Raw genomic sequence first — 24605 nt, 5'->3', positions numbered from 1 at the left:
TGACCCCAGTACTCTTTCCTGCCATGGCAGGGGGTCGGACTTGATGATCTGCTCAGGTCCCTTCCGACCCTAGAAACTATGAAAATATGAGAGAAACCAGCCAGAGCTGTTTTCCCTTACAGAGACTGTTGAGGGAGTGAACCTAGGTTGCACTGAATGTGACTTCAGGTGTACCACATGTCTTTGAAGAGGTAAAGTACCTCTCCAGGAACTAAGTCTAAAAGTAGGTCTATGAGGGGTGTCAAGAATGAAAAGGCTAAGTTTGGGAGTCCAAGAAGCCAGGAGTGGCCTTTATAGAAGCTATGGCCCAGGCCACTCTAGAAGCTACGCTTGGAATGGGTTATCCATTAGACTATACAAGGGCAAGGGGGTACTCCACTAGACTGTACAAGGGCACTGCATAAGACTATACAAGGCTGGGAGCTCCCAGTAAGTTCTCCCCAGGGTAATTATTAACATCCTACTTTAAGCGTAGGAAAAGGAGACAAAGGGGTCAAATGTTTTGCCCAAAGTCATGCCAAAGGCCTTTTGCAGAATCAGGCCTTCAACCACTGTTGCGTGGGTGACAGTCTCAGGCCTTACCCACAAGTTTTCATAGTTTTCATAGACATTAGGGCTGGAAGGGACCTCGGAAGATCATCAAGTCCAGCCCCCTGCCCAAGGGGCAGGAAGTCACCTGGGGTCATAGGATCCCAGCAAGATAAGTATCCAGGTGTCTTTTGAAGGCATTCAGAGTAGTGCTTGAACCACCTCAGTGGGGGCAGCAATTTTTTCCAAACCTTGGGGTCTTGGACAGTGAAGAAATTCTTCCTTATGTCCAGCCTGAAATGGTCATGGAGGAGTTTGTGACCATTTGACCTTGTCATCCCTCAGGGTGTTCTGGTGAACAGACATTCCCCCAGATCCTGGTAAGCACTCCTGATGAACTTATAGGTGGCCACCAGATCACTCCTGAGCCTGTGCTTCTACAGGCTGAAGAGTCCCATGACTCTCAGCCTCTCATCATAAGGTCTGCTATCCTGATCTCTGATCATGCGCATGGCTCTCCTCTGCAGCCCTCTCAAGCTTCTCCACAACCTTTTTGAATTGTGGGGTCCAAAACTGGACTCAGTACTCCAGCTGAGGCCTCACCAAGGCTGAATACAATGGGAGGATGACATCCTGGGATTTACTTGAGAAGCATCTATGGATGCAAGGAAGCATTTTGGTTGCTTTACTAGCAGCAGTATCACATTGCAGTCTCATATTAATCTTGTGGTCAGTTATGACCCCCAAGTCCCTTTCATCCATAGTGTTAGCCAGCATAGCACTACCGTACCTGTAAGGATGCTGAAGGTTTTTCCTCCCAATGTGGAGAACCTTGCATTTTTCAGTATTAAACACCATCAGGTTCTCATCCACCCATTTCCTGAGCCTGTCAAGGTCAGGCTGGATTGCCCTCCTGTCCTCAGGTATGGATGCTTTACCCCAGAGTTTGGTGTCAACAGCAAACTTGGCCAGTCCGCTTCTGATACCAAAGCCAGACATACAGGCTTTACCTTTTACCAAGCTGCATTTAAACTGTTGGCCTCCATACTAACTTGCACCAGCCAGTTTCTCACAGTGACTGTGCATTCCCTACAAAAGTGTTTTTTTTTATCTCTTCTGCCTCCTAAGTTCCTTCTCTTTGTGTTATGGGGGCAATCTAAACAGAGCCACCTCCATTGGCCTTCCCTGCCTGTGTCCTGATCTTGCACATTTCATTCTTGTTGTTTCTTTCTTCTGCTTTTCCCACACAGGAGAGCCCAGTTCCCTCTACCTTCTCCATCTGGCCCTGCCTCCAGGGCCCTTCCCTGCCAAGCTAAACATTGTCTTTGCCTGCTCAGCTGTAAGTCACTTTTTCCAGGAACAAGTATGGCGCCCTGTGTCCCTTTCTTACGTTACTCTCCCCAGTGATGCCTGTTGGCTTAATGACTATATGTGGCATGAGGGGTGGAGCATATTGGCTCTACCATGGAATCCCATTATACCCCCACAGCAAATCACTGTACCTCCCAGGGTCTTGATTTCCCCACCTGCCTGATGGGAGGGTGACACTGGCCTGACTCTTCATGGGAAGTCACTAGTTACAGCTCTAACATCTCAATAAAAATGCAAAATGTTATCGTTTGAAAGCTGTGCTTAACCTTCAATGAAACTGTGGCACCATCAGTCCATGTAGAAGTGTCCAAAGTGAAGGAGGCCACTCCTGTACTGTCTGTGAGGTAGGTTTGAGTCTCTTCTTTGTTGCTGACATGTACAGAGAGATAAACTTCTCTATTCTTCAGCGGGGTCCCAGCTGCACTTCTCAGTTCCAGCTACAAGGAGACAGAATAGAAGTGAGAGGTGGAAATGTAAATGTATCTGGCTGAAAAGGTGTCCCTCCCCCTCATCCTGGCTTAGGAATCACCCTGCTGTCCACAATGTGCCCACAGTCCCTTCCAGCTGCTGACCCTCCCTTGTCCCTAGCTCCTTTCCCTAATAGCAAACCCAAGGCCGCTTCCACAAACACATCCCCAGAGCCACCCCAACAGCTCCAGAGTGGCCAACCTTCAAATCCCTGCAGACAAGAGAGACCTAGAAAGGGAGGAGGACTAAGGGAGCAAGGGGACCACTTTTAGGACCATGTAACTCAGTCCTTGCCTTCCCATTTGCCTCTGGAGAAGGACTTCCCCAGTATCTCCCTTATTCACTTACTCTACCGTAGTAGGGGGCTCCTGGCTGGTAGTAGATATTTTTGTCCAGAAACTGAAGAGAAGTGATGGCAGAAGAGACCCTGCAGCTCTGAGTGGTGTTGAACTCCACCCCTATAGGAGGAGGCAGACAGAGAATTTAGGGTGAGTGGTACATGGGTGACACTGGATGGGTGTCTGACTGGATGCTCCCCATGCAGTGGTTTAGAACATGGTCTTATACCACAGTGGGGGCAGATGGGCTGCTCCTTTCCCACCGGAGAATCATCTTATCTGTATGATGAGCAATAGCAGTAGGGCCTGTCCTACCTAGTGCATGTCAGCCTCAAGGAATTCATTGGCAGGGATTCACAGAAGGATGTAAAGGGATGAAACTGAACAAATAGGGGAAGTACCAGGATGGATAACTAGCAAACATTTGCCTAAGACTAAAAGCAAGAGGGGGATGGGAGGCTGTGGGAGCATGGAAGTCCCATTGGTGGGCGAGATTTTTAGAACTAGCACAGGACAAAGCCCTGAGCCATCAGTTGTATAGTATCATCCTATGTTGCCTGAGCTGAGGGTGGAGGCATTGTCATGATGCATCTGGATACAGTGATCAGTACTGAATGAGGCACAGACAGTGCTCAAGGAGGGTGTGGGCCCACTCTGAAGTTTCTGGAGTCTCCTGCAATCTCTTCTCATTCCAAGTGTCCTTTCCCAGGTTATACTGCAAGAACAGAGGAAGCCACCTAGCACCTTGCAGCCAAAGTAAAAGAAACAACTGAGTATCAGCAGGATCATCTCTACTCTGAAGATGTCAGCTCAGCCTAGGTCTACGTGACAGATCTCAGCCAGCTTAGCTCCATCAGTCAGGAGAAAGAACAATTCAACGCTGACAGTGCTGAGTCAGCAGAAATCTCTGGTGTAGCTGCAGCTACACCAACACAGCCGGACTGCAACAAGTACAGCTCAAATCAAGGGAGGGGGAGAATTATATTGGTACAACACATAGTACAGCTGGGAGCTGTATGCTGGAAGCTCTAGGGAAAAGGGGCAGAGAATGGATTGGTTTGGATCATCCCTTCTTATATGATCTTCCCCTTAGCATCTGCTTTTTACCACTGTGAGTGACAGCATATGGGGCTGGATGAACCTGTGGGTTGACCCAGTAGGACATTTCTGATGTCTACACCAGGAGCCCTTTGTCACTCTGCCACATGGGTGAAGTGTTCCTTATGCAGATAGGATCAATTCAGCTCTCATGGAAGCCAACAAAGAAACTCTTCTAGGTTTTAGTGGGAAGAAGGTAGGTTCCTCTGTGGGAGCAGGAGGTATCTCATGATGTGAGGAAAGCATTAGAGGCAATTGATAGTCTCCAAATATAGAGCCCTTAGTACCTGTTCCACTTTCTTTCAGGAAGGCCACAACCTCTAAACTGAAGTGGTAGTTGTTGTACAGAGTCAAATTGTAGATCTGAGTGTCCACCATAGCAGCAAAGCAGCCATCAGGGTTTGTCTGGAAAGAAGATGATTGCACTAGTTACCCAAAAATTTGTGTTACAATCCCATTATAGAACTCAGGGCACCAAGGGCAGAAGCCCCAGCCTCTTGAGCTAAAAAAATGCTGTAACTGAGTAGAACTGGCCAGATTTATTCTGTAAATGTAGAAATCCTGGGGGAATTCTGTCATCACATGATTAGCCCCAGCTTGCGTGCTCACGGAGATGCCACAACCTAGAAATGGAGCACCTGCACCCTTGGAGTACTTCATATTTTTCAGGAGGGCAAAATCCATTCTTAACATGGTGTCCAGGCTATTTAACACCATGCTAACAGATACAGATGCACAAGTAAGGAGGCAAATGCATGTAAAATTTGTGATGTGTCACAACTTTGGCATCCCTCAGGGGAAAGAGGCCCAGAACTGGAGGACTGCACTCCTCACAGGCACACAGTCCCTTTCTCTCCGTTGCAAATCAGCATCTAGGATCATAGGAAAGTAGAGTTGGAAAGGACCTCTTTGAGTCATCTAGTTCAGCCCCTTGTTCAAGGCAGGATCATCCGTGACTAAACCATCCCAGCCAAGTGTTTAACCTGCTTTTGAAAGTTTCCAAGCATGGAGATTCTCCAGCTTCTCTAGGTTGCTTGCTCCAATGCTTGACTATGTTCATAGTCATATACAGGTCTACACCATGTGAACATCTAGCCCAAGGCCTCTCCAGCCCCATGGGGGACAAAATTATGTGTGCTGTGTGTGTGCATATGTGTCACTTGTGCGGCACTGTCCATCTGTATTGTGGTTTAATCCAGGGTCTGGTTCGCTCATGAACCCAGCCCTGAGTGAACTCACCAAGTTCCCCCAGGAGTCATCTTGTAGAGGTATCTTGAAGTCCATGAGTGACTGGTGCCTCCTGAATTGGGGGTGTGGGGGCATCTGCAGAAGCTGCCAACGGCAGCGGCCCTGTTGCGGGGGCACCAGCCCTACCAACAGCATCAGTGTTGGCCATCGGGGGGGTACTGGCCCCATCACGGCGGGCATGTGCACCCCCTACCAGTTGCCTATGTTGAAGTCTCTCCTCCTGGAAGGTGCACTAGGTCAATAGCAGATGACTTTTCTACACTCTTTCCCCCTTAACATCCCTCTATTTCTTGAGCACAGTCTTCACAGCACTGCTTCATGTGCTTACCTGGCCAGAGAACTCTTGGCAGATATCAGCCTTTGTTTTCAGTGAGTACCCACCATAGTGTATCCACCTGCGGCACACAGATGCCCGCACTCTGCCCTGGACTGGCTTCCCATATGTGTACCTGGTTTAGAGGGTAGAGGAGACACAAAGCTTCACTCACACAGACAATCCCACAGCAATGGCCTTGCTGGATAAATAAACATCAGCCAGCATCTGGCCTGAAGCCATACAAATTGCACTGGGTCACAGTCTCAAAGCTGCTCAGGCCCAGAGAAGCTTAGTGCTTCATGGAGAAAACCAGCAGGTAGGAGTGTGGCACTCTCTCCCCCATACAAATGTGGACCCCAGTACCCCAGGGAGGTGCTAGGAAGTGCTATGCTTCAGGAAAGGGGTGGTTGCTTAGGTAGGGAGTCTTCCCCTCTGCATTAGCATGGCCTCCATTGCCATAGAGTCATATTGTTGGGGTACTGCACTGCAGGGAATGTGCTTCAGTTAGTGGATGCATCCTGGTATCTAAGGCCTTGCTCATTTAAGGAACTCTGAGCAGAGCACAAGGGCATCCTGAATTGGGAATGGCAGGGTGTCTCAGAGGGATGGGATGGCAGGGACTGTCCTGGGCTTTATTCAGTCTAGAAAATGCCAGCTGTCAGCTCACATGCCACAGGCTTGAAACTGGAATTGCTCCTCCAGGATGGTAACCACTGAGGGCATCTGAATCGCCAGGCTGAATTTGGGCGGCACTGTGAGAAAGTAAGAGAAACTGCATGTATGTGCGTATGTGGTAGAGGGGTGGGGGGCAAGGGGCAAATGATTCCTCCACCCACCTCCACACACCTCAAGAAAGAATTCCCCTCACCTTTCCCCAACTGGGCCAGAAAGAGATCCTACAGGGAGAGACAGATCTGTGCAATGGGGAGAGGAAGACTGGCAGGGTATGAGCAAGTAGGCATGAAGCCCCACAGCTTGCACTTAGACCTGCCTGAAGAACAGTCATTGTAAGCTTTTTCTCTGGCTGAGAGCAAGCATCCCAAGAGGAAGGAGTGCATAGGTTTGTGGGCATGAGACACGGCATGAAACCCAGAGGCATATGCAAGAGACAACTCTCCCTTCTTGCTTCCAGGCACATTTGGGGACTCTGTAGTGGGGGGATGATGCCAGGGGACTGTGTGAAGATAGTGCTGGCTAGAGCTCCTCATGTTTCACCAGAGCCTAGCACACACTTGTGCCTAAATGCTGGCATCTGGAAGGCCCCAACTGCCTGGACGTAAGAAACCACACTCCTCAGCTGTTCTGGCCAGTGGCTCTTACCATATTCCTCTACCCTGAAGGTGTTCTTGAGGCCAGGCAGGTTGATGGTGTATTCTCCAATGAGTGCTTCTGCGGCCAAGGGAAAGGACAGGTCTATAATGCCTTGAGTTGGGGTCACGTTCAACCATTGTCCAATCCGGTTCCCCTTGGGGTCCTGTCCAGGCAGCAGGGAGGGGAGGTTATGCCAGTAATACAGAGGAATTCCATAACAAGGAGCTGGACACCCCAGGCACTCATAACTTTAAGGCAGTGGCAGGGATTAAATTCACCCCTCTCTTGCTACAGGAGGCAAGGACTCAACAGATTATGGAGCTGAAGGTACGTCTCCAAGAGATGCTACCAAAACACAGGCTGCAGCACAAATGCCAAAGAAGTCCCAGTCAGTGGAGGGTGCATGCATACATGCACTCATGCACACACACACACACACACACACACACACACACACACACACACTTTATCACACTGTCATTTTCTGTAGTACATGCTGTGTAAGTCAACAGAGATCAGCAACTACAGGGTGATGGGGCTCTGTTTACCACACACGTATTAAACTGGGAGCTGCGGACTTTATGCGGGCAGAAAATGCCAGTGATTACTGAATGTGTATGGTCTAGCCTGTAGAAATCAGCCCAAATGTCTAAAATGTCCAAATGGATTTTGTAGCTGTGATCATCGTCTGGACTGAACACTTGGATTCATTCACTTATTGACTTCCACCACAGTTTTAACAGCTATCACCCCTCAAGCAAACTTTCTTGGAATATTCCTACATCAAGTTTCTAGATACCACAGTCCAAATCCAGGATGACACCATACAAACCACCTTATACAAAAAGCCCACAGGCCACTGTACTTATATCCACAGAACCAGCAGTCAGCCCAAGCACACCAAAAAACTGTAATCTCCAGTCATGCCCTCAGAAACCACCACACCTGCTCTAAGGAGAACACTCCTGATGCCCACCTAACCAGCCTAAAAAAAATCTTCCGTTATACAAGGACACTTCAGTACAGAAACAGACCTTACATTTGAAAGAGCTAACCAAAGACCCCAACCTACTACAACACAATAAGAAACCCCCCTGTGATGGCACACCCACAACCCAACACAGGAATCAACTGGCAGAATCACCAAACAGCAACAGCCTACACTCAACAAAGATCAGACCTTGAAGAAAATATTCACAGTCCCTTTCCCAACTCATCATCAGAAGCAAACTCCCCACTGGCCAACAGACATCAAGTGGGACGCAGCTTGCTTTAGCAAGAAATGCTTAATCTGTCAACATCCCAACTGCAATTACAGTCAGCGCCCCCATAACAAAACCCTCAGAATCCATGGTTCTTACACATCTTTGCATGATGAAACACATCTTGTATTTGAAAGCTTGTCTAACTATCACAGCTAGGCAGTTGGTCCAAGAAGGGATATCACCCTAAGACAAGGGCATGCAATTATTTCAGGTGGAGGGCCACTTACCAAATTTTGGCAAGCTGTCAAGGGTTGCATGAGTAGCCCCACCCCTTGACAGGAGCCCCACCCCTTGGCTGCCATCCGGAACCAGAAGTCCCGTCCCTAACCTCTGACCTTTGCCACTGGAAGTTTCTCCCCTTGCCCCTGGAAGTACTCCTTTGGGGAAGAGGGTCTGCCATCTTAGAACAAAAAAAGAACTCCAAATTATATACTAAAAATCAAACACCCATAATATTTTTTGATTTAATTAAAAATAGATATGTTTGTCCTGATTTGTGCTGTATATATAAAAGTGATTGCATAATAGCTCAAAATGCAGTCTTACTCTTGTATATTGTATGGGGAGTGCAGGGGTGTTGGGGGTAAGGGTAGGTGGGTGTGGGGTTTGTGGGGAGCTGTGAGTGTGTGTGTGGATGTGGGTGAGTGGGTATGGGGGGTTTGTGGGGATGTGAGAGTGTGTGTGTGTCTGTGTGGGTACAGTATTTGTGGGATGTGTGACTATGTGTGGGGGAGGGTTTGAGGGTATGTGGGGTGTACATGAGAACCCCCCACATATGCCCCCTGAGCCTGTCAACACCCTCCCCACAACAGCCCAGAGCCCGAGTGCTCTGTGGCGCTTCCCTGCCACCACCAACAGCATGCAGCCTGAGTGTGCTCCACACCCACCCTGCACCGCATGGCTGCATGGAGCAGTAGCGGCAGGAACCAGCATGTGCAGCTGCAACACTGAATGCCCCACACCAGCTCCAAGCTCACTTCTCCGGGCTGAGCAGTGGCAGCAGCAGCTGGGCAAAAACTGCTGCTCGGCGTGGGGGAAAGCAGCCCCTCTCCCTTGACACTGCTGGGCAGTTTTTGGTGCGGCCCCTTGGAGCCCACGCTGTGCTAGGTTGCGGTGCGGCTCCTTCACCACCACCTGTGAGCTGCTCTGCAGCTGCTCCGCACTGTTACCGCTGCTGCGCTGGGCAGCCTAGAGGCGACGGTGAAGGAGCTACACAGCAGCCTAGTGTGGCGCGGACTCCAGGCAGCTGTACCAAAAACTGCCCAGCAGTGGCAAGGGGGAATGGTTGCTTTCCCCCGTGCTGAGCAGCAGTTTCTGACCAGCTGCTGCTGCTGCCACTACTGCTGCTGTGACTACTACTCAACCCTGATGGGCATGCCTGGAGCTGGTGCAGGGCTCAGGCTCAGCAGTGGAAGCATGGGACAAACTGCTGCTCAGCACGGGGGTAAAAGCAGTCACCCACCCTCACACCGCTGGCACTTCCTGGTGCAGCCACTTGGAGCCTGCGCTGCACTGCCCTGTGTCTGCTCTGTGCTGCAGTCGATGCCCCTTGGGACAGCCCAGAGGTGGCGGTGATGCAGTGGAGATGCAGGACAGCCCCACATGAACTCTGAGCAGCTGCACCAGGAAGCAACAGCAGCAGGAGGGGGAGGACTGCTTTCCCCCCACCCTGAGCAGGAGTTTGTCCCATGCCGCCACTGCTCAGCCCGGACAGGTGAGTGCGGGGTGCACAGGGTTAGGGTAGCGTGTGCTGGTCCCCACCTGTACCGTGGGGCTGGGGTGGGGGAAACTGGGAGTGAGTGGGCATGCAGGAGCACAGGGCCTGCACTGGTGCCAGTGCAGCGGGACCCAGAGAAGGACGGCAGGAGCAGGGTCCTGGCCGTCAGGGGCTCTGTGGAGCTGAGCCAGCTCCCTCCTCTCCCTGTTGGCACAGCCCAGTCCAGCTCCATAGACCCCTGCCAGCTCACACCCCGCACTCCTGCTGGCCCACTCTGGGCCTTGCTGGCACTGGCCCCATGGTCCCGCATACCCGCTTGCTTCCATTCTCCCCCCATGCTCCTGCCACCTTTTTCTCCATTTTCCTGTCCACCCACTGGCAGCTCCTAGACCATGTGACTCCCAGCTGCATGGCCACAATGGCAGGCCTCAGCAGGAGCCAGCCCTGCCCCGAGGACTGAGGCGATTGCCTGCAGTCCTTCCTGCCCCCCTTTTTTTTACCTGAATTTCCTGCTCCAGCTCAGGGAGGCAGGAACAGCCCCATCGTCCTAGGCCAGAAGCCCCTGCTAGGCAGAAGCTTCTAGCTGGGGGGGAGGAAGGGGGGTGGGCCTTGCTGTTGCATGGTCCTGCCATGGCTTCCTCTGGGTCCTCCTGTCATCTTTGACAGGCAGCCAGGGGCAGATAGATATTAATTTTCTAAATTTTTTAAGGGCCCCATGGGTTGGATAGAATGGTCTGTCAAGCCAGATCCAGCCTGCAGGCTGTATTTTGCCCATCCCTGCCCTGAGAAATCCTTGCCTCTTGCAAACTGATTTCAGAAGATGTTGTGTGTTTCCGCATTGTTAGGGACTGGCTCCTGGCAATGGGCGGGGGTGTAGGTGCGCAGATATACACACTTTGTTGGTCCCTGTTAGATGGAATTAGAATTGCTCTTGATGGTGTGTCCTAAGCTTTGTACTGCTAACAGTTAACTGTGGTTCCCCTCTAGCTCAAGTTCTCAGGGGCCATATTTTATCTGTAATATGAAAAGCAAACAAATTCACAAGATTTTAAGGAAAGTTGCTGGAAGCTGCTAACCAGTGTGGGGGATTGTGACTCTCCAAATCATACAACCTGATCAAGGACAAGAGATCACATGATACTTGGGGAATGGTTGACCACCCAGGGGCTGTCATTCAGCGGTCCACACCAGGCAGCAACACAGTTCAAGTATGGATGCCTGGATTCAGACTCATGCAGGTAGGCTGTGGGTAACAAGGGGAGGGACACCAGGAAAGCAGGAATTTTCTTGATGCATATTAGTATTATGGGTTCCCCCCTTCCCTATCTCCTTCCTTCCCTCCCCACTGAAACCCCAAAGCAAAGGGGAGCATCAGATCCTTTTAGAGTCAGGCATCTTACCTTCAGCTCCACCAGGCCATGCTGCAGAAAGGAAATAGTAGAGTCCTTGGTCAGATGCTTCTGAAATAAGTTCCCATCCCCAAATTCCCAGATCACTTGAACAGTCGGTGAACTCTCCTTGAAATCTCCCTGGTACCCAGTGGTTCAGCTTCAGTGTTGAGCTCTGACCCACAGACATTGTCTGATGAGGTACAGACTCTGAAACTGAACAAGGCTCTGGAGCTATGGCTCACAGTCTGGTCTCTCAGTGGCACAGTGCGCTAATACTTGGGGTCCTGTATCTGCCTCCCCCCAGAGGTTCTCCCCGCTTCCTTTCTGGTCTTACCGGTTCATTGCTGGCAATAAAGTTCTGGTCCAAGGTTACAATACGTGACTTGACTGCAGATCAAAAGGAAAGAAGATGCATTGAGTGAAATGTAATCAAAGAAACAAATAGCAAGTTATTAATGTCTAAATAAGAAAAGTTCTCCACATCAAAATAGGGGTGCACTGATACATCAGTCTGATATTGGATTGATACCGATATAAAGAAAATTGGCTGTATCGGGAATTGGCCTGAAGTGGCTGATAATTTGGCTGATAAATGTGCGTGCATGCAGCCACAGTGCAGCACACAGGCAGCAAGGAGCAGAACCTGCCAGCATGGAGAGTAGTATGAAGCTGATAAGTCTGTTGTGGTGGAAGGGGAAGAGGCAGGGAAGAGGCATGGGGGGAGCAGATCAACTCCCCCTGCAGTGAGGGTGGGAGGGAACAGGGGCAGGGGCAGGCACTACCCAGCTGGTGTGGGATGGGGCACAGAACAGAGCTGCGGCTTGTGGGGGGAGGAAGGGGGCAGTTCCCGCCGCTGTGTGCACCCCAGGAGGGCAGGGAGGGGGGTGGTGCTCCCAGATCTGTGCGGGGTGGGGAGGGCAAGCTGCAGATGTGGTCTGGAGTCAGGGCTGTGCCAGGCTTTTTTTTGGCAGGGGCTGCACTCAGGGTGGGCAGAGGTGGCTCTGGGAGCGGGGCTATCGAGGGAGCTGCAGCCACCCCAAATTTCACTGCAGGCCTCCCATAGCACTACTCCGAGCACTGCCGCTGCCTGCCCAGTGCAGCCCCTGTTCAACCTCCCACCTCCACCCACGCACTGGGAAGAGCCGGGTCTGGGCCGGGTGGGCAGCAGCTGTGCTAGGAGTGGTGCTACAGGGGGGCTACAGCCTGTAGCCCCCCTCCCAGTGCCACCACTGCTGCCTGTCCTGAGCCCAGCAAATCTGGGGGGCACATGGCCCCCCAACATGCCCACCTGGGGTGTGTGCAGTAGAGGGAGCTCCCCTGCTCTTGAAGAGCTGCAGCTCCATCCCGTGCCCTGCCCCACCCTGACTGGGCAACGCCTGCCCCTGCCCCCTCCCTCCTTCACTGCAGGGGGTGTTGGTCTGCTCCCCCCACACTTCTTCCCTGCTCCCTTGCCTTCCACCACAGCAGACTTACCAGTTGCATGCAGCTGTACCAGAAATCAGATCGGTATTGGGCAATATGCCTCCTTAAATATCTGCTATCTGTATTGGCCCCCAAAATCTCTATCAGCATACCCCTATATCAAAAGGCAGATATGCCTGACTGAGAGAAGAGAAGTCAGAGCCCAGAGTAACCATGGCTATTTGCCTCCAGCTTGCTTGAGAGGTGTCAGAGCCAGTTTTACTGAAAGGATGACAGAAGCTTTAAGGGTTTGCAGTGGGAAGACTAACTGCACCCAATTGGCCAGTTCTCACTGACTTTGTCTTTATGAGATGCTGACTGCACAGTTGTTACTGTGCATTCATTTAACACTTGCATATACAAGTACTAAATGACGCAAATGGCTTCCCCCAAATGGCATCCCCAAATGGCTTCTTAGTGACACTGATTGCGCAGTAGCTTATGTCACTCTTCATGTTATGCGATGCTACTGCATAGTCAACATCTCATGTACACGTGGCCACTTATGGTCCTGCTCAGGGCTAGTGCAGTCCTCATCTAGAGTGAATGTCTGTATCCTCCTAGTAGCAAATGCACGTGGAAATTTGGGATGTGCTAGGGCCGCACTGGGGAATGACCAGCCATGCTTTTCTGAGCCTTTTATAGCTGAGCTCCACAGAGGCCTGAGGGGAAATTCCACAATATAGCCCTGGCCCTGAAGCACCCCTGCAAGAGGGGGAGCTTGGCGTAGATAGCTCATCCATCATGTTATCATTATGGGGCACCCAGACCAGCCCTGACACATCAGTAAAGACTCTCCAGCCCCATCTGTGCTAGCACTCCCATGATTGCTAGCCCTGGTGGAGCTGCACAAAGGTCAGAGCCATGGAGGGAGCTGTCTGGGATATCCTTAGAGCAGGCATAGCCTTGGAGCAACGAAGCGAGACATCTTTGTGAGAGGTTTGTTTTTTCAAAACGCGCTCCTGGCCTGCAAACCAGACCTTAGTTGCATGTTTTGGGAAGGGCAGGCTGTACCTTACACTGGCATTCATGGGTGAGCCAGACCCTGGATTTAACCACAATGCAGGTGAAGAGTGCTAGCACAAGTGACACATATGCATGAACACAGCACATATTTTCCTGCTGCCTCATGCTCACCTGTCTGTCCAGGTTTGTACATAGGTTTGTCTGTCTGGATGAAGGTCCTCTTTGCCACAAGCTTCACCAGGACTTTCTGTCTTTCCTGAAATGCTGAGCCAGCCCCTAAACCTGTGACTTCCACAGTGGCCACTTCCTCTGAGCCCTTGGCAGGGGCAGGGACCTGTAGACAGAGTCACAAACCAACCATCATGATGGGCACAGCCCTGGAAGCTTCAGTGGTGGTGGAAGACTGCTTTACATTGCTCCCTCTGGGCACATCCAGATGAGCATGCACATGTAGTTTTCAGTGCTGCAGCCCATCTGTGGCACAACAAACTGCATGTGCCACGCATACAGGCATTTGCCAGATTGCCACTGTTGGATCCCTGGCAGGCCCCCAGGACCCCAGGTAAGGCTGCTGGGGCCAGCCCAGGTGCTGACCCCAACCTCCCCTACCCCACTTGGGGCAACTTGCCATACACCAGAGTGCACATGCAGGGGACAAGTAGCAGTGACACAGGTATGTGCTGCTGCTATTTGTCCCTGGGGAATGCATGTTCCTGTTCACGAGAATGCACCCTCTGAGGCCCCTCATTCTGGAGGATGCTGAATGCTTTTACAGCATCTTTACTAAGGAAAGCTAAAGAGAGGGTGGAAGTGCAGTAGGGTGGAACTAAAGGGAGGCTGGCAGGTTTATGCAGGGAACCTGGGTTGGGATAGGAAGGGGGTGGAGGACAGAGCTGGGATGGTATGGTAGAGCTGTGGGGAAGCATAGGAAGGTTCAATGCCTGAGTAGCGCAAGCGCATGGGAAACCTGAGCTATCCATGTGCACAACCTATGTTCATTCAGCAACAGGGCACCCTAGCCAGGATCTGCCCCACTCAGAAGCAGCAGCATGTGGTCTCTGCTCCTCACCTGGAAGCTTGCACAGTCAAAGAAGCTGGGCTGGGAAATAGACCGTACAATGAGCGTCTGATTCCTGGCTTCAGTTTGCAGGGTGACCACCACCTGGAAAGGGACCCCTGAGGCTCTGTTGACCTGGAGGCAGACAGTCTCCGAGGAGGGGTAGAAGAGTTGAGCTGGGATGGCCACTGCATAGTTCCTGCAAGACAGGCAAGCCCCAGCTGTGATGAGATGTGTTTCCTGCAGGGCTAAATTCCCGGGTAGCCCAGCATCCTGCCACATGGGACTCAGCAGCTGGACTGTGGCAAAGTCTGGATCTACTGGAAACAAGATGATCTCGGAAACCTCACACCTGAATCAGGGCTGGGCCTCCCCTTTCCATCACTGTTATACCAGTCATCTCCTTTTCCAGACCCCACAGCATCCCTGTGACCTACTGCCTCGCATAATATGTCCCTCTTATAAACTCCATGACCTCTGAGTGACCAGCAAACACCACAGGTAACTTGCTGAGTAGCACAGTCTGTGTCTGTCCCCCATGCTCTGTCAGGGGCTCCTTGGGCTTCAAAAGCTCAGGATTTATAGTTTTCGTCTGTGCCTCTAGTGGAGGGGGTGAAGGACTGCTCAGAAATAATTGTGCCCTGGAATGCACCAGACCCTGTGAATTGTTGGCAGCTCAAACATGCACACAGATTCTTGGCAGGATGAGTTCTGACTCGGATCCCATGCTGGCGGCCAAAGGCTTCCCAGCACTGGGGCAGCAGACAGAGCTGCAAGGGCAATGGGGACTGAAAAGCATCAGGGGAGGTTGCTTTCCCCATGGAGACCCCTTTCCCACCTCCCCTGTCTTCTTCCCCTCCTCCCCCATAGTCCCAGGAGCTTCATAGCAGGCAGTCGCCCTTGCTCCAGCCCTGAAAGACTGCCCACCGACCAACCTGCAGACAGGGAGCAACCTGGGTTCTTACAATGTCGTGGATGCTTCAGCTGTGCAAGGCAGGAGGAGGAGGACACAGCTCCACTGGATAGCCACACTCAGCATATCTGCGTGCAGGCCGACCTGGTCCCCAGGGAGGAGTTCCTGCTGGTTACCCCTCCTTCTCTCCTGCCCCTGCTCCTCTTCTTCCGTCTGTCGGGCGCCTGCGTCTGGATCTTTGACTTTAAGCCAAAAGGTAACAATCCGGCTGTGTATGGCTGCCACAGGGATGTGGGCGGGTGGATGAAGCTGGACAGTATTTCCCCTCCCCAATGTCAGAGTCACTTGCTTCAAAGGGCTTGTGACTGCTTCTGTGGGAAGGTATCTGCTCTCTCATTGCCTCCTTGGATCCCCCTCCAAGGCAGCAGCCAACACCAACAGCACCCGTATGTTGTTATTGAGAGAGCTTCATGTCTGGAAAAGGACTTCATACTGAGAGGACTTTTATCATGACTTCGTTAGAAATGCAGGAAGGAAAATTTATCCCTGGGGCTTTGCTGCCTTCTATGGATTTAGTCCAGGGTTCAGTTTGTTCCATGCAGTTTTTCATTCTCAGTGAAAAAAATCTAAGGGCCAGATGAGAGGAAATGAAAACTGAAAATATGAAAGGGGAGGCTTCTTGCATTAATGAGACAGCCCTGCCCAGCAGATCTCCGTGCTATCCCAGTCCTGGGCTCCTCACACAGCTCTGCTAGTGCTCCATCATCCCAACTGGAAGGAAAGAGGACATTTTACCACATCACTGTTTTCTTTTCTGTTTCCACTTGGTTTCAGGGGTGAATAGCAGAGTGGCCAGAGACAGACAGGAAGCCAAGGGGAAGATTTCTATAATAGGAGCAAAGGGCTGATAGCTGCCTCTCTCACTAGTTCAAGTTTGAACTTCAGTATTGCCTGAGTTTGTATAAAACAATACCGGGAGACAAACATTAGTGGCATAGTCACTGACCTGTGATGCATTTCCCCAGCATATTTATTTGGTGTAAAGGTTAGTGGGGAGGGTGGGGGGGAGCTACTATATGAGATTGTGAGTTGGGAGAGGGGGTGCAGTATACCATCTCATACACATACCACACCTAGTCTGCTATTCGAGTGAATCTGGGAAACTGCTTTTATGAGGAAGAAGCAAATGGCATGGAGCCACTCCTCTTGGCCTTTGTGTCCTTAGAGTAAGGCCTGTGGCAGGGCCCTGCAGTGGAGGTGAGAGGGAAGGGTAGGGTGGAGCAGTACTGGTGCAGTCCTGGACACATGCATTGGACATGAAATGAAGCACCACTGAAAGCAGCATAGGAGGATGACAGGTGACGAGCAGAATAGGTCGTGAGTGGATGTTTCTGAAGACAGCTCTTCTGTATTGTGCGAGGGGCGGGTTGTCAGGCAGGTAAATGGATAATGGCTGCATGAGATGCCAACACACTGTGATGGGGCTGACAACAGGCCGGCGCACAGCTGGGATAGTGCAGCAATGGGCCCTAGCAAAGGCACTACAAGCTGATTCCTCTTGCAGTTCCTGCTTCATCTGTGTTACAGCTCCTGGGCCCCACAGCTCAGCTATAGAGCCATTTCACACATGCTGGGGTGCGGTGGTCACAGGCCCAATCCCAAATGGGGGCAGGGGACCTGCCTTTACCCAGTAACGGGCAGGGTTAGGAGTGGGGCAGGGGTAACCATGTGGCCTTTACCCAGCAACTGGTGGAGACAGGTAAATATTGGCTGTGTCATTAGCCTAGGGGAGATGAGGTCCTGATGTCCCATATTGAATACACCCTTTGGACTCTGGAGTCTCTGAAGGACTGTTTAGAACTCAGCTGGATGTTCGGGATTCAGGCGTGGATCTAGCTAGGTATCTGTTCCAGTTCAAGCAATGGGGATAGTGATGCTGCTGTGGGCCCCGGCTCTGCTCCCAATCGCAGCTCCAGAGACTCTCAACCCGTAAGACTCTTTGCTTCTTTTTGAGGGGACTAAGTGAGTGGGTGGGTCACTGAGGGGAGAAAGGGCTGTAGTGCCCAGAATCATAGCAATTAAGCTCTGGGGTCCTCACTGTCCAAGATACTCAGCACCTGAAGTTCCCACTGACTCTAGCTGTGGCTGTGGGTGTCTAGTATCCTTGCAGAAAAGACCCCCTGATATTTTCTGGTGCTGGGGGACAGGGCAGAGATACACAGGTTTCGGCTGGGTTCATCTCCTGTGGAGGGGGGTGAAATTCAATCTGCAGCCCCAGGGATTTTCCCCCCAGGTATAGCATTCTCACTCCAGCTCTGGCCTAGGCTGGCCCTGCCCATCTCCTAGGAATGGGACAAGTCTGCTCCTTGGTGGTGTGCAGTGCCCTGACCCCTCCCAGGGAATGTTGCCTCCTCCTGCGGTGCGATGCAGATTGCATCACAGGCCCCTCCACTCATGGTCTAGAGCTCTTTGGTAGTCCATACTCTCTTTCTTCAAGAGAGCAGTGGAGAGAGATACCCGCTGACCTGCCCCTGCACCACAGACCCTGAACACCCCATCCCGATCTTCTCTTTTCTCCTAGGCAGTATGTGGTAGTGATTCCAGCCATCATTCACCATCCCAGCCAAGAGAAGTTCTGCATCCACCTCAGCTTTCTCCCCAAGACTGTCTGCCTGGCAATCACCCCGGAGATGAAAATCCAGAATCACACCCTGGTGGAGAAAGACGTGGAGAAGCCAGGCATCTTTGAGTGAATCAGCTTTCAGGTGAACCCTGGAGCTGTGGCTGCTGCAGTAGACAGCACTCTCACCTTCAGGTCCAACATGAACCTAGCAGCCCTTCCTGCCCTGGGTGTATTGTTTGTACTCTGTGCTACTGCATGTGGCAGTCCCTGCCGCGTGCTCTGTCCACACAGGTGCAATCCCTACCCAACATCTCCTTGCAGAACCTCATGCAGTCAGACAGGTTGGAAAACATGTCCATTGCCTGAGCCAAGACTTACTCCATGGTTGCATTTTAGGACTTTAAATCATTCTTAATTCCAGGTAGAAGACCCCAGCCCTTTTCTCCCTGGGCATTTACACAATTCATATTACTGCAGGGCTTTGTGTCTGGCTGATAGATATAAAATGAAATCCTGCTAATCTGTCCTCATGAGTTTTAGAGCAGGGGTAAGCAACCTATAGCCTGTGAAGAGATTGGATCCAGCCCGTGCTGGTCTGATCCAGTCTATAGTGCCCAGAATTGGAGGCCCCTCCACCCTTATGCCCCCCTCTCTCACCTCCATGTACAGAGATACTGCTTCTCTGGGGGAAGTGTCAATGTGACCAGGAGCCCCTCCTACTACAGCTCCTGACTTTCTGCTGAACTTAGAGCAATTAGCAAAACTCAGCAATAGTGGTAAGCAGTAACAGCAGTAGGAGGTAGGGTTGCAAACCCTGCAGGATTGCCCTGGAGTCTCCAGGAATTAGATATAAATCTCCAGGAGACTGCTGAGAGTCACCTGGGAGATAAATGATAGCACATTCATGAAAATAAATATTAAAATGTTGAATCTGATTTATACAGTAGTCCAGTGGGTTTTAAAAATGTAATAGTAAAGTGCATTTGCCTTCCTGATGTAATGATTCACTAATTTAATTATGTCATGTAATGAAACCTCCCATAATAGATTAAACAGAGTTGGCAGCCCTAGTAGGAGGGGACATTAGAGGGCATTTACGTCCAGTGGCTGCTCTGCTAGTCCCCTAGCTGATGGTCATGTTATGTCTCTGTTGGAAGCATGCCAGTTGGGAGGTGGGGGTAGTGATCAGCTGTCTATGATGGTGGCTGGGTGGCAAGCAGTGGCCTGCAGTTGGTAAAAGGTTGTTTAAATGCACTGTTCTCAGGGCATGGAGAGAAGTAATGTTTGTAACAGCCTAAACACACTTTAAACTCCAAGGGTGCCTGTATACATGCAAGGCAGGCATTTCCAAACGTGCTGTAACATTTGTGCTTTGCTTGACATGCTTTAGGTATGGCATCTTAAAATGTAATAGTTTTGTGCCTTACAGTATTTCTGTAGAGTAGGAGGCACGGGGTGCCAGATGCTGCACAATGCAGCCTGAGGCCGCTGGAAAGCCCCAGTTCAATACATGTGTAATAGTGGTGAACTAGGTAGGCTGAGACATGCTACTACACTTCACCTTACATTTAAAACATATACAATGGAGTTTAATTAAGGTGGCTTCCACCATTTTTTAAATGTTCTAATCACCCATGTGTATTACGTTATGGTTCTAAAATGCTTTAAATGGTGAAAATCATCATGTGTATAGGCACCCCAAGAGCCTAGATGTACACACCCCTTTAGACCATTTTAAACTTCTTGGAACACTTCAAAAGCACACCAGGAAAATCAAGTACTATTTTGAGTTGGTCCTTCATGAACCAGTTCAGTGTTACGTGTAGACACAGTGCAGTCCCTGCTTAGTGTCTTGTCAGTCCTCCAGGTGTCCCAAACTATGCCACTTCTCGTCCCCCACCAACCCATGCAGGGCAATGGTGTTGCTCTGGGATACAACCAGAAGTCTGCTTCTTAAAGAGGTATTGCTTACCTAGAGTATACTCTGCAGGGGTGGGGAATCAGAAAGCCTCCCTGTCAGTTTGTCTTTCCTGCTAGGGGACCCTCAGTGTGGGGTCTCTGGCTCATTTGGGTGGGGGAGGGGTAGCCAGATACTTGCAGTGGGGAGGGAGGCTTTGGGGCTCCATGCTTGTAGTGGGTGGTTGTGCCTGTAATAGTAAGCACCTGTCTATTCCTGGGTGGGGGAGGCAGAGAACTATTGCACAACTGGCACTTACCAGAAGGGAATGGCTATCAATTCCATGCTCAATGTGAAGTGAATTAGTCTGTTAATTGTTCCCTGCCTTCTGTGCTGCACTCTTGCAGCCAACCCTGCCCTGATGGTTCCACCCTGTACACATCTCTATATGCAGCTGCTGGTACCTTTCTGAGTCAGAGACCATGGAAAGTCCCAAAGCAATCAGCCCTTGGAATGAAGAAACAGGGGCCTCCAACTCCCCACCCCCACCCACATACACACATGCACACACACCTGGTGTCTGGGTACACACCCGTCCGGGTACCACCACACAGAGTTCAGTCACATACTAGCAAGCACAGGCATGGGTTGTGCAGGTGAGGCATGCAGGAGAACAGGCATGGGCTGTGGGTCGGGTGGAGAGCAGCAGTGGCAGCCCAGGGGCAGGAGGCAAGAAACACCTGGCAACCTTTCCAACTCCTCCCTACCCAACTGAGTCTGGATTCCCACTTCCCAGGTCAGAGGTTGGAAAAGGCAGGGAGTTCTTGGCACCCAGCCCCCTGGGAGCTGCAATCAGGGAGCCACACAACCCCTCAGCACTGGCAACCTGTCCACTCCAACCCCCTGCCCCAATCCAGGTCTTCCTCCCCCTCCATGTGAATCCTGGGGAAACTCTGGGCACAGACCCCTGGAATAGGGTGACCACTCATCCCTAACTGAATGAAACAATCCCAAAATATAAACATCAGGCCCTGGTCCTGGGCTGAATGACTCTGGGACAGCATTTGTCCCAGATTCTCCTTGACACACTCAACTATGGTCTTAGTATCTTGTGCAGGGATCCGGATTTTCCTTTTGCTGTGAATTGGCATGGATTTTCTCCTTTGAAGGAGAAAAGAACAGGAAACCATGGGTTGCCTCTTGCAGGTTGGCAAAGTTCCAGCCTGCAAGAGATTGCCTGGGGCGGGGGAAAGCAGCTGTAGGGGGCATCACATGCATGTGTCCATACACACACATGCATGTGGCCAGCCATACACCCAGGCAGCAGTGAAGAACAACTCCCCAGCTGCCTATAGATAAGTCTGGGGGGTGGGGGAGAAGGGTCATGGGGGAGGTAGACTATGGTCCCTCCTCATGGTGAGAGATGGAGTGGGACAGGATTGGAGGCTGGGGCTGGGGGCCCTGCCCAGGCAGGGCAGTGCATGGGGCCCAGAGTGTGGGTGGGAATGCACAACCCTTTGGATGGAGCCAGGATCATCCCAACCAGGGAACAGCATGGGGGGTAGGCTCAACATTGCTGCGTGCACTCCTGGAGAGGGTGGCATGGGGGGCACATGCCCCCCCCTTTTTCATGTGGTGGGGACAGATACAGGCTGCCTGCTGTGGGACTCAGGACTCCTTGCCCTGCTGCCCTCCCACAAGGGCCTCCATGGCCTATCTGGCAGGACTTGGCATGGGAAGACAGAGTGGGGTGGGGAGGCTTGGTGCTGCCACTGCTGCTGGGAGCCCTGTACCAGCCACCACCCTGTGCTATGTCTGTGCAGATGAGGTAAAACTGAGCCTCTCCACCATGTCCTCCCTGATGGGCCACAAAGGTCCTGGGGGGAGGATAACAGGGTGAGGAGCCCCAGCCCTGAAGCCCCCTACAGGCTCCACTCAGCTCTGCTTCAGTTGTACCACCCATGCGGGGGGTGGCGGGGAGGAGGGGGAGTGCGTATGTCCCACCTTTGGTTTTTGATGGTAACCTTCCCCTGGAAGTCATGATGGCCTTGGTACTTTACCAGCCCCTGGTGACATTATTACAATTGTACAATCCCTACAAGATGAGAGTAGGTGCATCTACACATGCAGTTAGGATAAAGAAATAAATTCCAGTGCAGTTCATGCTGGAGCTTATTTCTCCTGGGAGCAACATTTACATGTATGCCCTGGACCACAGCATGTTGAGTCAGGGTAGAGCAGCCCTTAGCTGACAGGGGGTCTGGAGGGTGGTAGCGGGGGTCAGTCCTGGGCTCCAGGTAGCAGCTTCAGGTGGTAGAGGGGTTGGCTGGGGCACGAGGGTGCTGCAGTGTGGGGGCTAGCTGCAGCCTTGTGTCTCAGCCAACCCTGATCACCATCTACATATGTGGTGCAGTGGTGTAAATTACTCTACCTTAGGATAGTACTTATCCCTAACAGTACTATCCTGCAATGGAGTTAATTAATTTACTATGCCCTAATGTAGAATGTAGATGGTGATTCTTACTGAGGAGCCAATTAGTCAATTCTGCCATAAAATGCACATGTAGATAAACCCAGGTCTACTTAGAACACTTAGTAGTGTACCGGGGGGACGCTTTTGTCCAGGGACAATTGTCAACCACTTCCCAATCAATGGCATTCGTGGAATGGTTCAAGGGTTGCGTCTGTCCATACTTGAAGGCTGGCCCTACTGCAGCAGGGAGACAGGAGAACAGCCCATGGAGAAGCCTAGGTACTAGATGAGGTACTGACTACAGCAAAACAGCAGTAGCAGAGGCTTCAGTTGCACCAAGCTACCTGGGACCTAGGGGCATCTATGCATGTGGTCCGGGGGGCACTTTAATTAGAGTGGCTCTTGGTTAATTGAGTCTGCTCTGATGAATGCTAATTAGCACACATATCAGAGTAGAGGTCTATCATGTGTATAGGGCCCTTGGTTTTAACCTGGGGATGGCAGTATTGCTGCAGCTTCCCTGCTGTGCTTGACAGAGCTGTCCAGATGAAAACTGGCTGGATTAGGTCTGCATGAGCTGCAGTCATGCTTTCCAACACTGTAAACACAAGTGTGTATGTGTGACTATGGCCAGGGAACACACTTACACTGGAGTAACTGTAATTGATTTTGTGCACTGATGGAACTGACACTGGTGCCCAGAGCAGATGGAGAGGCAGCTATTCTGGGGTCACTGCTGCAGTAAGTGCCATTGCAGCACTTGGTTACTAGGTGGGAGAAGAATCAATCAGAAATCTATCCAAGAATAGAACATGATGTGACTTGATGAATGCCTTGTATTCAAAAGCTTGTTTAACTCTATCTCAATGATGCAGTTGGTCCAATGCAAGATATCACCGTAAGAAAACCTTGCCTCTCACAAGAGTAGGAGCAGACATGTGGGGTACAATAGAAACCAGATCTTTTGCAGGGTCTGTCCTCCCTGTGAAGCTGGGGGTACAGGTAGTCACAGCAAACAGCTGTGTGGGACCATGGAAGTGTTCTGGCTCTTTGCTTGCTGCAGTTTTTGTGTCAAAGAACGTGGCTTCTCTGATCAGCTGTGTGGGACTCGCTGACAAGCTCCAGCTGAACATAGCAAGCAGCACCCTTTGAAGCATAAGCCACAGTAAGGTCTATAGACAAAACCCCATTAAACAAAGTCCTCATCACCATGCAGGTCCTGGGATGAGAAAAGGGAGGATCCCTTTGGCTCTGGAGGGTCTGGAAAATAACAAACATGCAATTCAGAGCTGCCACATGCGGAGTAATTTTTCTGGATTAGACTAGCTTTTACCTGTCTGTACTGATCTTCTTTTGCAAGCCCTCTAACTGCTTCATATTCTCCTGGTACAGAGAAGCTGGGACTATGCAGGCAACTCTGGTTTCAGCACTATCCTCATCCTCCCAATGCCACCACTTACCAAGAAGCCTGCTACTTGTTTTTCACTCTTCCAAATGTTTTTCTGGGGATCATGTTGGGTTGGAGCTACAGAATTTGCATCCAGACCTTGAATCTGAAGATTAGAGGTAGATGTGGCACCAGCTGGTGTCAGAAATGATACCTTTCTGATGTACTTGGATTCCTTTTTTTCTCTTTTCTTTTTCTTGGGCCCTTTCTCCAGGTGCCAGCCTTCATTCCCAGGAAAAAGGAGTCCTCTTATAGCTATGTAAGTCTCACATCTCACAGCTCCCTTTCCTCCCACAATCTAGAGACCTCTGTTCCAGCCTCACTAAGGAGGGAGAAAGAGATGTAAAGGAGAATGGGGGGAGAGAAGATAGAGAAAGAGGAGCAGAAGGAAGGAGAAGGAGAAGAAAGGTGTGCAGACATAGGGACACAGGGTAAGGGACATAGAATCATAGAAGTCGGGCTGGAAGGGACCTTGTAGATCTTCAAGTCTGATCCCCGGCCTGGGCGGAGAAAAACTGGACTCAAATGAGTCCAGCCAGGTAGGCATCAAGCCTCTTCTTAAAGACCCCCAGGGTAAGAGCCAGCACCACTTCCCTTGGAAGTGGTTCCAGCTCCTAGTCACCCTGACTATGAAGTAGTTCTTGCAGATGTCTAATCTAAACCTACTCTCCAATAATTTGTGTCCATTGTTCCTTGTTATGCCAGGGGGCGCTAGGG

General features: G+C 51.1%; 2 protein-coding genes across 9 annotated transcripts in view; one reads left to right on the top strand and one right to left on the bottom strand.

The window, feature by feature from the left end:
* LOC109316232 (alpha-2-macroglobulin-like protein 1) overlaps positions 1-15591 on the bottom strand; it is a 61712-nt gene extending 46121 nt beyond the window's left edge. For 4 of the 5 annotated variants that reach the window (XM_019544138.1, XM_019544140.1, XM_019544139.1 and 1 more), the window contains exons 1-11: positions 15501-15591; positions 14548-14734; positions 13650-13812; positions 11386-11438; positions 11061-11081; positions 6688-6841; positions 6035-6119; positions 5380-5500; positions 4091-4208; positions 2716-2825; positions 2166-2336 (exon numbers count right to left, since the gene is read on the bottom strand). In XM_019544138.1, coding sequence (XP_019399683.1) covers positions 2166-2336; positions 2716-2825; positions 4091-4208; positions 5380-5500; positions 6035-6119; positions 6688-6841; positions 11061-11081; positions 11386-11438; positions 13650-13812; positions 14548-14734; positions 15501-15574 — 1257 coding nt within the window. In that variant the 5' untranslated portion in view covers positions 15575-15591. The remainder of the gene's footprint in view (positions 1-2165; positions 2337-2715; positions 2826-4090; positions 4209-5379; positions 5501-6034; positions 6120-6687; positions 6842-11060; positions 11082-11385; positions 11439-13649; positions 13813-14547; positions 14735-15500) is intronic. The other variant, XM_019544141.1, reaches the window with a different exon arrangement.
* A 26-nt stretch (positions 15592-15617) lies between these two features.
* LOC109316240 (alpha-2-macroglobulin-like) overlaps positions 15618-24605 on the top strand; it is a 13285-nt gene continuing 4297 nt past the window's right edge. The window contains exons 1-2 of one of the 4 annotated variants that reach the window (XR_002102776.1): positions 15618-15704; positions 18030-18213. Coding sequence is in view for 1 of the 4 variants with exons in the window: in XM_019544157.1 (XP_019399702.1) it covers positions 17370-17437; positions 18030-18201 (240 nt within the window). In the remaining 3 variants the exon portion in view is untranslated. Of the gene's footprint in view, positions 15705-17245; positions 17438-18029; positions 18959-24605 lie in introns of those variants that run through there. The other 3 variants (XR_002102775.1, XR_002102774.1, XM_019544157.1) reach the window with 3 other exon arrangements.

The sequence above is a fragment of the Crocodylus porosus genome, unplaced genomic scaffold, assembly GCF_001723895.1.
Source record: "Crocodylus porosus isolate Cpor-Errol unplaced genomic scaffold, CroPor_comp1, whole genome shotgun sequence".
Classification (NCBI taxonomy): domain Eukaryota; kingdom Metazoa; phylum Chordata; order Crocodylia; family Crocodylidae; genus Crocodylus; species Crocodylus porosus.
This window is presented reverse-complemented; position numbering and strand designations above follow the sequence as displayed.